Source organism: Phyllostomus hastatus, unplaced genomic scaffold (genome assembly GCF_019186645.2).
Source record: "Phyllostomus hastatus isolate PE091 unplaced genomic scaffold, TTU_PhHast_1.1 phas_contig_40, whole genome shotgun sequence".
Classification (NCBI taxonomy): Eukaryota; Metazoa; Chordata; class Mammalia; order Chiroptera; family Phyllostomidae; genus Phyllostomus; species Phyllostomus hastatus.
Window position 1 is genome coordinate 6,465,984 of NW_025333872.1, and position 16,706 is coordinate 6,482,689.

Sequence of the window (16,706 nt, forward strand, 5' to 3'; positions counted from 1 at the left end):
CCTGAGATAAGCAGAGCACTGGCTCTTCCACCGAAAAATGCCACCGTTTTAACCGAGTCCCTACTTTGCTTCTGGCACTGCCCTGAACCCCAAAGGATGCAAAAGATAATGTTCTCCCTCTTCCCCTATTCAGTGTGTTTTTATACCTTTTTGGTCAGTCAACAATGTTGATGAATGTGTGGAAAGTAGTGTTTCGACACGTTTACTATGTGTGAGAAAGTAGTAGTGGAGGCTGGGCGATTACAATTTTTTTTTTCTAGGAGCTGGGGTAGTTGGGTGGAGAACAAATATAACTTTGAGAGCAGATTTCAACAAACAGAAGTTAGAGTTAGATTTGGTCTCTGCATAGTGGGGGCAGTTATCCCCCAAACTCAAACCGTTGAAACCCCATATTGTACTGAAACTGTAATGAGTATTCTTGTATAAGTAACGAAGTTGTAAGATAATAAACTCATGGCTTCTTTCTTCAAAGACAGGGAACACCTATTAGAACAGATTTTCCCTAATGATTATGAATGGACCAAAACAACTCAAGCAGGCCCCACCTCTAAGACCTTCAAGTTATTTTTTTAAAGATTTTATTTATCTATTTTTAGAGAAGGGGAGGGAGAGAAACATCAATGTGTGGTTGCCTCTCACATGCCCCCTACTGGGCACATGGCCCACAACCCAGGCATGTGCCCTGACTGGGAATCCAACCGGCAACTCTTTGGTTTGCAGGCCAGCGCTCTCGTCCACTGAGTTGTACCAGCCAGGGCTAAGGCCTTCAATTTAAAAAGCTACTAGGAAGGGAGTGACCTTTGGTCACAGGTCAGTAACCTGAACGTTATGAACAAAATTTTGCGGGACACTGTGAGGCTGTTGGTAAGTGAGAAGTTATTTTGGATAAATTAACAAGGACACTAAAATCAGAATGGGTAGAACAGGAGTAGAGGTGAAAAGTTTTAAAGAAATACACTGATGAATGATGTCTTTGCTTAAAAAAAAAAAAAAAAACAACCCAAAAACTGACTTGTTTAGGTCGGTTCTCATGTACTTTCTGCTTAACATGACAACCACCCAAGGATTTTCAGCCCCCATTGGCCTTCCATTTATCAAAAATATTTTGAAAAGAAAAAGCAGTGTTATGTGTAAACAGTTAAATGGTAATCATGATTTTCCATGATATTCCAATCCATGTCATTTTAGTAATATCCATATTGGTAACTAATCTGTTATCCACCTCAAAGTAATACTTCTTATACTCCCACTGACTTTTGTGTGTATTGGCCCAGTACTACAGATTATGTACTCTATTTTCCCAATCCTAAAAGTGCATACTACCAAGTAGTTCAGAGCTTCAATTTAAGGTTCCTAAGAAAACTAGTTGTAAAACCGGTACCAGAAATCACTGTTCCTAGTTCTGTTCAGTGGAATTATCAAGCAAATGCAGCAGGGAAATGAAGGGAAATTCAGTCAAAATGTATTAATCTGAACTTGATTGGGATGTGTGTAGATCACAGTCTGAGCTACATTTCACTTTTGCTCTGTTTACTTGCAATGGCTTTCAGAACAATAAGATGAAAAAAATGTTTAGCCTGAAGTCCAACAAATTCCTTAAAGAAAATGCAACTAATATTAAGAAATACTAAAAATCCTTCCAAATATATAACCTGGACTTACTTTGTGAGAGATTTATTGTCTGTATTCTGTTAAAACATCATAACACTTAAAACTATTCTTTTAGCTTCATCTCCGGTACATTTCTTTATCACAAATTAAAATGAATTAATAAAGTTTTCTCAGGTTAGAAGTGAATTTTAGAGAGAGTAAACAAGTAAAAAAAGCAACTATCACAGCCTTTAGACTCGGACACTGTGGCTTGTTGGGAACACATCCATGTAAAATTACTTAATAAGCACTGGTGTCATCTTTCCCACACTTTATTTACACATGGCTTTTCATCTATTAATACTGTGAGGGAGAAGCGCTACCTGTGATCCCGTTTATCCTAACTAGTATGCCTCACAAATAAAAGCAGGTAAGCCCTCTCTTCAGCAACTTTAAGTTTAGGATATTAAAGAGGCTCTCTCTTCTCTGTCTTCCCTTTTTCTTGGTAGAATTTGATTCCACAAGTATGACTTTCCCAGCATGTTTTCAGTCTGTGTTGCAGGCTCCGCAGATTTGATTATAATGTGTTCCAAAGGGTAATCATGATTGAAGAAGTACATATATTATTTTTTGCCAAGTATGAAAGAAATACATAATCATTATAGAAGTTCTATGTCTTGATTCTTTTTTGCTTTAAGATTTTTAACAGTTTTATATATAATTCAGATCCACAATGCAGGGCTTTTTGCTGTAGTCACAGAGTTGTGCGGCCATCACCACAGTCAATTTGAGGACATTTTCATCAACCCCAGAAGACATCCAATACTCATTTAGCAGTCAGTATTTTCACCTAAACTCCCAAACTCTGGAGTCGTATTTTAGTATTTATGGATACTTCATTCCTTGTTATTGCAAAGTAATATTCCATTGTATGCATATACCATATTTTATTTATCCGTTCATCAGTTGATGGACAATTGGGTTATTTCTACTTTTGGTATATTTAATCCTGCTGCTGTGAATGCTTGTATAATTTTTTTGTGGGAACATATGTTTTTATTTCTCTTAGGCTTATTATTTTCCAAATTGGCTATGTCATTTTACTACATTCTCACCAACACAATATGCAGGATGTGGAATTCTCCATATCCTTGTCAACATTGTTACTGTCCTTTCCTTACAGCCATTCTGTTGGGTGTTAAGTGGCATCTGATTGTAGTTTGATCTGTGTTTCCCTGTGACTCATGGTATTGACATCTTTTCATGAGTGTTTTGACTATTTATATCTTGGAAGTTCAATTCCTACCTTTTGCTAATTTTTAAATTGGATGTTTTGTCTTTTATTATTGAGTTTGTAATTATTTTGATTTGTGAATGCTTTTTTACTTCATTTTTAGGACTCATAATATGATTTGCTTAAATATTTCTTAATAATAATATAGTCTCGAACTCCATTTCAGCACTAGCAATTGTTATTTTACAATTAACTTACATGTTGGTTATCCAGGTTCAAAAGCAAAATCAAATGGAGTTAAAGGATGGAATTTTAATTTGGTGTAGAATAATAACTAAATAATGTAATAAAAAGCTAACCTCTAGGGAATCTTTCATTTTTGTGTTTATTGTAGTTGCTCTCTATCCCCAGGGCTTAAATTTAACATTCAAAAAAGGAAAGCTCCTGGAAACCTTGTCATAACGTGTTTACTTTAGTGAAATGAGTTGACAGTTTCTTTACTTCCCTGTGGAGGCCGTCTAATAAGATAGTGTTTATTACTCTGTTGTACACATTGGTGTCACAGCCACAAGTGTCTAATAAGATAGTGTTTATCACCCTGTTTTGCACATTGGCGTGACAGCACAGGTGCCTGAAATAAGGGCAAAGTAACATGCAACCAAACTAGAAATCTCGATAGTTTTTCAGGTTGAACAGTTACACAATCAGCTTAAGTTAGTGAGAATATGAAAAACTATAGATTTTATTCTTTTGAGAAATACATGAGCCATTATTCTAAAAGGCAGTCAGTTTTTCTCCCTGCTAACTTTTTCATCACAACTTTTTTTCCATTTTAATTTATGCTGTTGAAAGTCACAAATTGAATATCTCTGGTATAGAATTCTCATGTAAATATACTTTGCTTTGTATATTGTTTAAATTTAATGCCATTAAAATGCCTGTAATAGATGCCAACTCTGTTACATGGTTTTGAATTTAGAATATATGCCTGTTTTTCTTGAACCGGATTTTTATTTCTTATTTTCTTATTATAATTTATAATATATTTAGAATGAAACGCTTGTTTTACTAATAGTATATTTTATATAAGGTGGCTGATGTTTTTCTTAACCAAAAGCTGATATTAGTTTCTGAATTTTTTGTTTAAGAAATCCGTGAACAGATTTCACCACTCAGTGTTGTTGATGCTACAAAAAAAAATAATTTTAAAGAGCATTATCTTTTGTTTTCCTTGTATTAAAATTCTGCAAATGAAGTTAAGAGAAATGGGAACACAAAAATAAGAACAAAAGTTTCTTTTCAAACAAAACCGTTAAATGTGTTATAAATTAAAATTGCTTGAGGAATAATTTTCCAGAATCATGGAGATGAATTCTTTGAATCTTTTTTTAAAAGTACAGTTGACATTCAGCCTTGGCTGGTACAGCTCAGTGGATTGAGTGCCAGCCTGCAAACCAAAGAGTCGCTGGTTCAACTCCCAGTCAGGGCACATGCCTGGGTTTCGGGCCAGGTCCCCAGTAGGGGGCACATAAGAGGCAACCATACATTAATGTTTCTTCCCTCACCCTCCCTTCCCCCTCTCTAAAAATAAATAAATAAAATCTTTTTTAAAACATAAATTACAATTGACATTCAGTAATCTTTTTAAATTACAGATAACATTTGGTATTATTTTATAGTGCTTAGATAATTAGCTGATTACAAAGTGATCCCCCCACTAATTCTAGTACCCACCTGAATTCTTTGGCTCTTAATACTTAATTTTCTATTCATAAACAATAAATTACTTAGGATAATATGATTCTATCTTCATATTTTAAAGATTTTTTTAAATTTATGTATTTTTAGAGAAAGGGGAAGGGAGGGAGAAAGAGGGAAAACCATTGAGGTGTGAAAGAAGGAAACATCATTTGGTTGCCTCTTCCATGACCCTAACTGGGGACCTATCCTGTAACCCAGGCATGAGCTGTATACAGGAATCAGGAATCAAACCAGAAACCTTTCAACTTGTGGGGTGACACCCAACCCACTGGGTCACATCAATCAGGGCTTCATTCATATTTTAAATAGGATTTGCTGACTTGGGTGAAAAACTGCACATTTACCCTTGGATGTAACCCTAAAAGTGTTTTTTAAGTTCAAAGAATTAGATTCTAGTTTGCTTGGTTGGTGACTCTTTTCCTTTTACTGTTGACTACTTTTTTTGTCCTCTTGTCCTTTTATAATTACCAAACTGTGTCTTTGTGTATAATTTTGATTTAGAGTCACTGCTCTAAAGTAAGAAAGACTCCTTAAACCTGTGGGATTGTCTTCCAAGAAGTGCTGTTAGTTTAAAAGAATTTAGTCTCTTCCCTACTTGCATAAAGCCTCCATCCAGCCACTTAGCTTATGCAAAAGATTTTTACATTTAAGAAAAGTGCTCCAAAATGTGAAATTGACTAGAAAGTTAATATATGAGGTTTGTCCAGAAGGTATCCAGCCATGTAATATGAAAAATAGAGACATTTATTGAAGAAGATACAAGAAACATTGTACGTAGGACAATGACGCCCTCAGTCCCCTTCAAAGTAGGTACAATGGGACCTCACACAATTCTCCCATTCGCCATTAGCTGCCTGTCATATGTTCTAGAATCTCATCAATGGTTTGAAATCTCTTCCTTTTCAAAGGTGATTTCAGTTTTGGGAAGAGCCAAAAGTTGCAGGGTGCAGTGTCTGGGCTGTAGGGCACCAGAGCCACCTGGGTGGTTAGATGTTTCGCCAAAAAACTCTGCACAAGACGTGATGCATGAGTGGTTGTGTTGTCATGATGAAGCTGCCAGTCACTAGTTACTCATAGCTGCAGTCTTCTGAATCTCTGAATACTTCTGTGGAGGAATGTTCAAGCTTAATGCAAAATTTGGTGCAGATTTGTTGTTCAACTTAGTCATTTTGAATGTGACAGCCACACAGTACACATGTTCACTCAACAGTATCTACCATCCCTACTGACTAAGACAGTGAAGTCATCATTGTTCATACATGCACATTCCAGTCCACTCCCCTTGGCTGCCAGGTTATATCGATATTGCACAAACTATTCTCATTGTGTTAACACTGGTTGGACTTTTTGCAGACAGACTTCATATACACCACCTCATGAATACTAAAATCTCTTTTTGTATGTTATTTTTAGAAGCAAGGAAGTGGGCTGAAGATTATACAAGTAATAATTAAAATGAAGCTCTTATACTCTTGTCTTATGGTATTATCACTTAAACATAAACTCTTCTTTAACAAGGATGCCAATTTGGAATTTAGGTTGTAATTCATAGGTAAACACTGGACCTGTACCTTAGAACTGCATTTTTGTAGAAGTGAGTCAGTTATGTTTTCTGATTTAAAATTTTTACTTGGTTTAGAGCCAGAATGAGTTATAATTACACAAAGTAGTATGGAAGACAAATAAACATACAGACTGAATTGGCAGGGGAGGCAGGGATGAATGACAGAATACAGGGAAAAGACTTAAGGAAACAGGGAACAGAAAGGAAGTGGTTTGAAAGATGCTTTACCTGGGGCGTATTTGGTTTAGTTTTTAGAGACTGTACGACTGGATCTGTGTTATCTCTGTTTTTCATTAAACCCACATTGAGAATCCTTCTGCAATATTAGTGTAAGGTGACAGTAGTGAAAACATTTATAGTCATTCAGTTAACAGATTAAATGCTCACTGGAGCCACATTTTGTTTTAGATCTGGGGGATATGGAAATGGGAGATGGAGGTGAGGAATGGGCTAAGAAGACATTTTAGAGAAAGTGAAACAGATCTGAAAAATGAGTAGATAACACCCTTATAAAGCAGAGAGAGTGAAGCCAATACGAGTCTGGGGGAGTAGATGGGAGAGTATTGATAGAAGGCAAAGGACCTTGTCAGGGGAGTTGACTTGATTCTCATTACAAAGGGATACTGAATGACATGAACAGATTGGCATTTTGGAAGAATTGCTGTGGTAGTAAGGTTGGGAAATGGACTGTAGGAGGGTAAGACAAGTGGAGATCACCAGTTAGGGCATGGTTGCACTAATTCTGGTGAAAGATGGGAATAGAGGGTTTGGACTAAGGTAGTGGAGATGGAGAGAAAGAAATGGATGGATTCAACAAATTTTTTTTTAGTATATTTTATTATGCTATTGCAGTTGTCCCATTTTTTCTCCCCTTTATCCCCCTCTGCCCAGTATCCCCATTCCCTCCAGAATTCTCCCCTTAATTCATGTCCATGGGGGTCATACATATGAGTTCTTTGGCTTCTCCATTTCCTATACTATTAATAACATCCCCCTATCTATTTTGTACCTACCATTTATGCTTCTTATTCCCTGCACCTTTTCCTTCATTCTCTCTCCTCCCCCTCCACACTGATAACCCTCCATGTGATCTCCATTTCTGTGATTCTGTTCCTGTTCTAGTTGTTTGCTTAGTTTGTTTTTTGTTTAGGTTCAGTTGTTGATGGTTGTGAGTTTGTTGTCATTTTGCTGTTCCTCGTTTTGATCTTCTTCTTTTTCTTAGTCAAATCCCATTAACATTTCATATAATAAGGACTTGGTGATGATGAACACCTTTAACTTGACCTTATCTGGGAAGCACTTTATCTGCCCTTCCATTCTGAATGATAGCTTTGCTGGATTAGAGTAAGTTTGAATGTAGGTCCTTACCTTTTATGACTTTGAATTCTTTTCCAGTTCCTTCTTGCCTGTATGGTTCCTTTTGAGAAATCAGCTGGTAGTTTTATGAGTTTTATCAGTTCCTGTTTTATGGGAACTCCTTCGTAGGTAACTGTTTCCTTTTCTCATGCTGCTTTTAAGCTTCTCTCCTTATCTTTAATCTTGGGTAATGTAATGATGATGTATCTTAGTGTGTTCCTCCTTGGGTCCAACTTCCTTGGGACTCTCTCAGCTTCCTGGACTTCCTGGAAGTCTATTTCCTTTGCCAGATAGGGGAGGTTTTCTTTCATTATTCATTCAAATAAGTTTTCAATTTCTTGCTCTCCTCTTCTCCTTCTGTACCCCTATGATTCAGATGTTGGAATGTTTAAAGTTGTCCCAGAGGCTCCTAAGCCTCTCCTCCTTTTTTTTGAGTTCTTATTTCTTCATTCTGTTCCTGTTGAATGTTTATTTCTTCTTCTGTTCCAAATAGTTGATTTGAGCCCTGGTTCCTTCCCTTCACTTTTGGTTTCCTGTATATTTTTCATTATTTCACTTTGTATAGCCTTCACTTCCTTTATTTTGTATCCGTACTCAATCATCTCCCATTTCTGTGAGCATCCCATTACTAGTGTTTTGAACTCTGCAACTGATAGATTGGCTATCTCCTCATTGCTTAGTTCTTTTTCTGGAGTTTTGATGTGTTCTTTCATTTGGGCCATATTTCTTTGTCTTGGCACATCTACTACATTTTAAGGGGCAGAGCCTTAAGTATTTGCCAGGGCAGGACATCACAGGTAGCTGTGTTGTGGTGCTGGGGGGAGGAGGGGTCAGGGAGGGAACAATGTGTTTTGCTCAGCTCTAGACCCACTTTCAGTCACTTCCCCCATAACCTGCAAGCAAACTGTGCTCTTTAGGTGCTGCCCTGGTGCTGATTCCTGGGTGGATAGGCTTTTGTACATTCTAGGACCCTGTGGGTCCCTCCAACAAACCCTTCTGTGGGACTGGCGGTTTCTTCTGCCGCAACCCCAACAGGTTTTTACAGCCAGAGATTTTGAGGCTTTATTTTCCTGCGCTGGAACCCTGGGTTAGTTTGTCTTGCTCCCCAGTTCCTCCTGGTTTATCCTCGTGTGAGAATGTGGAGCCACCCGGTCTGCCAACCGCTGCTTTTCTGTGCATCCTCTCCACCCTGGCTGCCAGTCACCTCCCCTCCTGCCAGCCTGGATGGATGTTTCTTCAGTTCCTTGGTTGTTGGACTTTCATACATCTCGATTTCCTGGCAGTTCTGGTTGTTTTTGTTTTTGTTTTTAAATTGGTTGTTATCCTTTTGGTTTTGTGAGGAAGCAAAGCGTGTGTACCTATGCTTCTGTCTTAGCCAGAAGTCCAGATTCAACAAATATTTAAGAAGCCTAATGGACAAGACTTATTTGGATGTTGGAGTGAGGAAGAAGGAATATTTTCAGGTTTTTTTGGTTTGGATACTTGGGTAGAAGTGGTATCTAAAATAGGGAAATGGGGGAAACAGCAGGTTTGGGGTGGGAATAGGGGTATCATTAGTTCAGTTTTGGACATGTGAAGTTGGTATCTGAAAGGGAAAACTCTGTTTCTTCTGTTTCTCCCTACACTTACACCTATACATTGGCCACCAAATGTGTGTATATGTGGTGGCAGGTGGGAGGGTTCTGCACACCAAGCAGTTCTGTAATTCTCTACGACACCAACTGGGTGTCCTAAAAGTCAATTCAATTCTGATACTGTACACCTAGAGATAGCATCAGATCCCACAGATTAAGGGCTCAGTCCCACAAGACTGCCCCCTTTACCACTGTCCTCAAGTTACCCACAACTTCTCTCTGACTTGGCTACAAATCAGGGGTTTCCATGATCAGTCTTTAGGTTCAGTCATTTGCTAGGACATCTTCCAGAACTCTCAGGGAAGCGGTTTATTTACTAGATTACTGGTTTATTATAAAGTGATACAACTCAGTGATTGCCAGGCAGAAGAGATGCAAAGAGCAAGGCACGTGGGAAGGGTTGCAGAGCTTCCATGCCCTGTGCCAGCACCTCCGTATGTTCAACCCAGAAACTCTCTGAACCCCAGCATTTAAAGATTTTTATGGAAGCTTTGGTACGTGGGCATGATTGGAGACTGTAAATTCCAACCTTCCAGTCATTGGATTGGTTCCCCTGGCAACCAGCTCCCCGAAGGGGATTGTTAAAAATGACAAAAGACACTCCTTTCACCTTTATCCCACTTACAACATTTAGGAAATTTCAAGAGTTTTAGGAGTCTGCCAGGAATTGGAGGAAGACCAAATATATATTTCTTATTATAAAGTACAATATCACAGTATCCGTTGGCTATCTAAGTATAATTATCACAGGTAGTTGGACATAAAAGTTTGGGGACAGGGAAAAGCAGCTATTTTTGGTTTGTTTTTAGCAGGGAGAGCAAAGAGGAAAGGGTTTATATGTAGTGAGGTTTATCAGGATAAGAAGCCATGTTGGTGGAAGAAAGTCTCTTGTGGACTAATATTCATGAGACTGGTGTATCAGCTCATTTATTAATCAATCAGAAGTGGAACAAATGTATTGGCTGTTCACGTTCCCTGCATGCCATCCCTATCAGCAAACTGACAGAGTGAATCCAAATCACAATCAGAGCATCGGGGTGATCCCTTCGTTAAGGAATATGAATGCCTAATCACTATGATGTATATCTGACACTAATATAGTGTCTGTCAACTATATAATTGAAAATTAATGAAAAAATAAAATTTGAACAAAGCACTAGAGAGGAAGTCCGGTGGGCTCCGTGACTGGTGGTGTATGTGATGATTCGTTGTGGCCATTCTCCTGTCCTGCCTGCAGAGGTTCGCTTCTTGAGTTGAGGAGAGGGGCTCATTTCACTTTAATTTTACTTTCACTTTAAGTAGAATTCTAAAATAGTTTAGATTTTAACAAAGTTCTAAATTTCGCCCTTTTTGAAAAGAAGACATACAGTGATGAGTATTGTCAACAAAATAATTTATGACTCTTACTGTTACTTTGGAACCTAAAAAAAAAATAGAGATTTATTCACATTAGTAGTTTATTGACATTGTTTAAAACTTTTTCTTTTTTCTTTTTTTAAAGAAATGGCTGCAATCAACTGACCTCACTAGAGAAGTCTACCAGCATTTAGCTCACTATGTACCCAAAATCTACTGCAGGGGTCCCAACCCTTTTCCACAGAAGGAAGACATGCTGGCACAGCATGTTCTGCTGGGGCCTTTGGAATGGTACCTTTGTGGTGAAGATCCTGCCTTTGGATTTCCAAAACTTGAACAAGCAAACAAACCTTCTCATCTTTGTGGTCGTGTTTTTAAAGTAGGAGAGCCTACATACTCTTGCAGGTAAAATATCATAATTCTCTTTCTCAAAGGCTCTTGTATTTGACATTTTTTTTCCCTGAAATCTTAATCTTTGTTTTTAAATTATGAAATATAGTATTTATATGTAAAAGTATACACAGCAAGTATATGCAGTGTAATAAGTAATTATGAAACATACTTCATGTAATTATTTTCCAGGTCACTAGCATTCCAGAAAGCTACTGTATGCCTTCTTCCTAGTCCATAATTAATTCTTACCTTGACTCTTGTATTATCGCTTGCTCGCTTTTCCTGATAGTTTTTTAGTTACAGTACTTCATTTTGATGTTCAAATTATCTCATATTTGGTCTGTGGGAGCCCGATCACACTAGCTTCTTTATCCTTTCCACATGCCTTCACTAATGCGTGAGTGCTGCTTTGCTTTCTGGCTCAAGACATCCACAACTCACTCTTTGCTTACTCTGACCCATATATAGGATCATATTACCTGACCAGACCAGGTCTGAATGCTCAGTAGTTGCCAGCTACACGATGATTTTATGAGAAGGAGCTTTATTGGGAGCCAGCAAGCAAGGACGAGCATCTAGTCCACCTTTATTAGGGGACACCATGCACAGACATCAAGGTGGACTTTGTTATTGCTTGTATAGGTGGTGACGTGTCAGTGCTTACACAGTCAGGAAATATAAACATGTATCACATGTTCAGAAATGGTGGAAAATCTCCACCCTAGTGATTAAACAAAATCTCTGTTTAACAAAATCATGGTATCTGTTCATATCACTTAGTATGACTAGATAATCCATTGTGTGAAGGTACTATTAATAGAGACATTGCATAACATTTTTTGTAAGAGTTTTCCTGTAATTTTGGGGAAGGCCTCTGAGTGCCTATGGATGGTTAGAATACCAGTAAAGATATTTTTATATATTGAAAGACTGTTAGATCTAGTTTTTTGTCTGTCTTTACAAAAACCTCTTTGAGTCCTTAGTTGATATTTGGAGCAACAGAGGTAGTTTGCCCTCATGATTTACTCATAGATGAGGAAACTGAGGCTCATTTGTCCTGTAACATCTTTTTGTAGCAAAAGGAACTGGTTTCAAAGCATCCTTTGGTGTGCCATGTCTTTTCATTTTCAATCTGGAGCATTTCCTCAGGGTTGTTTGTTTTTTGTTTTGTTTTGTTTTTTTAATCTTTATTGTATTTTTTTTCCATTACCATTTAGTCCCCTATGCTCCCGTCCCCCCCAGCAATCACCACATGGTTGTCCGTGTCCATGAGTCCTTTTTCCTTGTTGCTCAATCCCTCTACCCCTACTCAGTTTTTCTTTGATTTTCCTTATCTTGATGCTTTTGAAGATTACAGGCCTGTTATTTTGTAAATGTCTGTCAGTTGGCTTTGTCTGATATACTTCATGATTAGGGTCAGGTTGTATCTTTCACAGGAATATCACAGAAATCACCTATTCTCATATGATTTTGATTTGTCTAATAACTGGTGATGTTAACTTCAACCACTAAATTAAGGGGATGCTGCAAGACTTCACTGTAAAGTTACTCTTTTTCTCTCTCTAATCACTAAGTGCTTGGTGGAAAGGTATTTTGAGAATATTAAATAATATGCTATTTCTTACCAAACATTCTCTCTATTTATTTGTATTAGAATGTATTCATGGAGTCCTATTCATGGGGTGGTTTGTTTGTTTTTTTGTTGTTGTTTTTGTTTTAGATTTTCTTATTTATTTTTAGAGAGAGGGCAAGGGAGGGATGAAAGAGAGGGAGAGGAACATCAATGTGCAAGAGAAACACTGATCACTTGCCTCCTGGGGACCTGACCCACAACCAAGGCATGTGCCCCGACCAGGAATTGAACCAACGACCTTTGGGTTTGTAGTACGATGCCCAGCCCACCGAGCCACATCAGTCAGGGCCCATTATTCTTGTGCTTAAATTGTTCTAGGTTTGACGTGTGAGAGGCATTTCAGAGCTGTCTTCTTTGTTGTTTTTTCATGTCCCCATCATTCTTTGAGTATTTCCTTTTTCTTTCAGACACAAGATGTTTGGGCTACATCTTGGATGTTTTCCCTTCCCCGGCCCTGAAATCAACCATTTCTCCAAGAATCCTGCTTTCTTTTTCATAGTGTTTAGAAGTAGGAGACCAGGTGTACTTGTTGCTACTGGGTATGTCACTAACCCCGAGCTCTCTCAGTGGATCTCTGTCTACAGATAGTTATTGAAAGAGTTACTAAAAGCCATGCATTTCCAGTGATCTCTGCAGTTGCAGTCCAACACCACAGGATTCTGTCTCAATTTCTCCCTTTGCATATATGAAGCTTCCTTCTAACGAACCTGATTCCCTACTTTAAATTTGCTTTTTGTATTCTTATTCGTTGTACATTTCTGTACTTGTTTAGTGGCGATATCATATTTATTGTAAACCAGCTATTTTATAGGATTTACTCATGGTTATATACAGGAAATCTTTCCATTCTGAATATACAAGGTTTTTTAAACCAAATACTTAGTCTTCGGGTTAGATACTGAGCTATGAGTATGAGTAATCAAGGAATAGAGATACTTTTGTTCCTTTTCTGTTTGGAAATAGAAAGCTCTAATATGGAAGAACCACTTAATTCTAGTAAGAATTGTTTATTTACAATAGATGCTAGCTTTTTAAAAAACTTGAAGACTGGACCTCTTTTTTAATACTCAATTTTTAGAGAGAAAAGAGAGGGAGAGAAACATTGATTGGCTGCCTCTTGCACATCTCCCAACCAGGGACCAAACCTCAACCCAGGCATGTGCCCTGACTGGTAACCAACCATCAGTCTTTAGTTTTGTGGGGCTGTGCCCGACCAACTGAGCCACACCAGTTAGGGAAAAGACTGGGTCTTTTTAATAGAGTTCTGTTTTACAATAAGACTTCTTTCTTGGAAAAAGCATGCTTGAAAAGTCTCTTATTATTTTTTAATTGTATTTTTTTCTGTTACCATTTAGCCCTCTTATATCCCCTGCCCCCCGCAGTCACCACACTGTTGCCCAAGAGTCCCTTTTCCATGATCTCTCCACCTGCTAACCGCGCACGCCCCCACCTGCAAGACCTGTCAGCCTTCTATCTATGAGTTGGTCTCTATTTTGCTTCTTAATTCAGTTTGTTCACTAGATTCCATGTGACTGAAATCTTGTCTTTCTGACTGGCTTATTTCGCTTAGCATAGATTCTCCGTGTCCGTACATGCTGTCTCAAAAGGTAAAAAAAAATTTTATGGCCAAGTAGTATTCCATTGTGTATACCTGTCCCATAGTTTTATCCATTCATCTACTGAGGGACACTTGGGCTGCTTCTATATCTTGGCCAGTGTAAATAATACTGCAGGGAACATAAGGATGCTTATGTTCTCTTGAATAAGTGTTTCGGGTTTCTTCAAATAAATTCCCAGAAGTGGGATAATGTGTTCTTAAGGCAGTTCCATTTTTAATTTTTTGAGATACTGTTACAGGAAAAGCCCCCCTGCCGCTGGGGCTCTTGTACTCTGTTTTTTTTGTTTGTTTGTTTGTTTGTTTGCCCGCCACTGATGTGAACTGTGGCTCTCAATGCCAGAGTTTGGTAAAAAGGAAAGGAACTGTTTATTCAGAAGTTACACAGGGTTAGAGTAATGGCTTAATGTTGCCATTAAATCCCAAAGTCCCTTTAAAATACCCATAAACACACACACAGTCCTGCCTCCACTTGCCAAACCAGGCCAGTCAGGGGTACTGTATATCAGGAAAAGAAATAGAAGTCCGTAGCTCCCGTTCTTAATCCAAAACCTCATCCTCATGGTGGGCCAGTGGGAGTCCTTCATTCTTTCTTTTTCTTTCTTTTTTTTTTTTTTTAATGAATTTTTTTTAAAGATGGTTCATTTTTTTTTTTTTAATTTTTATGTATTTATTTATTTTTAGAGAGGGGAGGGAGGGAGAAAGAGAGAGAGAAACATCAATGTGCGGTTGCTGGGGGCCATGGCCTGCAACCCAGGCATGTGTCCTGACTGGGAATCGAACCTGCGATGCTTTGGTTTGCAGCCTGAGCTCAATCCACTGAGCTACGCCAGCCAGGGCTAGAATCCTGCATTCTTTCAAATGGCTAAGAGAGAGAGTTCCGGTTGGCTGTTGCATCTTGCTTTCCTGCTTTCCAAACAGCATGGTCAAGAGAGATCCCTCTCCACTTCCAAAACCGCGTGGTTAAGCCCCAGCTTGGCTGCCACGCACCTGAGTTTTAATCCTGGCGTGGATCTTCCTGTGTAACCCCATTTCCGACTCCTCCCACACTGGCTCACACCTGCCAGTAGTCTGGTTTCTTCTGTCTTTCTCTGCTGCCTTTGTGAGTCTAGGCAGGCGTGGCCCCATAATGCAGAAGCTGCCTCTAAGCTGCTCTCACAGGCGCAGGAAGCCCCTCCAGCTACATCCCATCACATCACAGGTTGGAGTCATGCCCACGCCCCTGGCTCCGAGCGCATACACAGCTTTTTAACTTCATTAAAACACTGTCCAAGTTCTTCAGATACGCAAAGTAGCTCTCAGTGGCCCTGCTCCACTTTCCTCATCCCCCGAGTGATAGCTGTGGGGGTTTTCACTATTTGGGGGGACCTTCAGTTCAATATCCTGTTACAACTCGCTTTCAGATAAAATCCTTTATCATCTTTTTTTTAAAAAATTTTATTTATTCATTTTTAGAGAATGGAAGGGAGGAAGAAAGAAATGGAGAGAAACATCAACGTGTGGTTTGCTTCTCGCATGCCCCCAAGTGGGGACCTGGCCTGCCACTCAGGCATGTGCCCTGACTGGGAATCGACCTTTTGGTTCACAGGCCAGCACTCAATCCACTGAGCCACACCAGTCAGGGCTCCTTTATAATCTTATAAAGGACAATGGGTGAAGGTCTCATTATATTCTTATCCAGCTGCTTCCTGTTAGACATATCTGCCATCCTACCTACCCTTGGATCCAGGGGTACCTAAAAGAGTGGGGGATGTGGCGTACAGGGTGCCCATCCCATGAAGGGAAGGACCTTGCAGAGACCAAGTCAGTAGGCTGTCCCTGGGGAGCAACAGGCTCGATGTCCAAAAATTGGCATTCTTGTCATATTATGGACATGACAGATTTGGCAAGTGGGTTAGAAGGCACAATTAAACCCTAACTACTAACCAACAAAGGTAGGGACCAATTTTTCAGCATCTCATATTAGGAAAAGAGTGGCTTATGTGGAGGAAGGTGTGTGACGCATGCTACACCTGCCCAACGCCTTTTCCCTCACTATACTTGGCCTGAGGGGAATATTTTAGGATTTCCCCCCTTCCAGATTTCTAGTCCCTTTCTTTCTGAGCCATTAGGGCAGAAAAGGAAAATCAATTTTAAAGTGAAGCCTGCAGACTGCCCCAACCCTTCACCAACCCAACCACCTAGTTCAGCCAAAACCGTTGAGTCTCAGTGGGTGATGAAGAAGATGGGCTCCTTGAGTGAGGCCTGTATTGCAACCAGTCACTCAGGTAATGAGATCATAGGCAAATGGCCCTATGGAAACAGAAGAAAGAACACATATTCACACAACAACCCACAAACCATCTCTGAGTTTGCGAGAACTGCCTTTTGGAGAGACTTCTAGTTACAAGGCCTTTGCTGCAATGGCATCTAACAATGGCATTTTGACAGGTCCTTTGTGCCGGTAAATTGAACATCTTTGGTGATGTTACACACCCAGTTTCAACTTCCAAATGAAAACATACTTTGAAGACAGTTGCACTTGGTCCAGTGTCCAACACTGAGCATTGGGATTTTCCTTCAACCACGAT

General features: G+C 39.1%; 1 protein-coding gene across 3 annotated transcripts in view; it reads left to right on the forward strand.

The window, feature by feature from the left end:
- UBR2 (ubiquitin protein ligase E3 component n-recognin 2) overlaps positions 1-16,706 on the forward strand; it is a 106,431-nt gene that overhangs the window by 832 nt on the left and 88,893 nt on the right. For all 3 annotated transcript variants that reach the window (XM_045842681.1, XM_045842680.1, XM_045842682.1), the window contains exon 2: positions 10,641-10,900. In XM_045842681.1, coding sequence (XP_045698637.1) covers positions 10,641-10,900 — 260 coding nt within the window. The remainder of the gene's footprint in view (positions 1-10,640; positions 10,901-16,706) is intronic.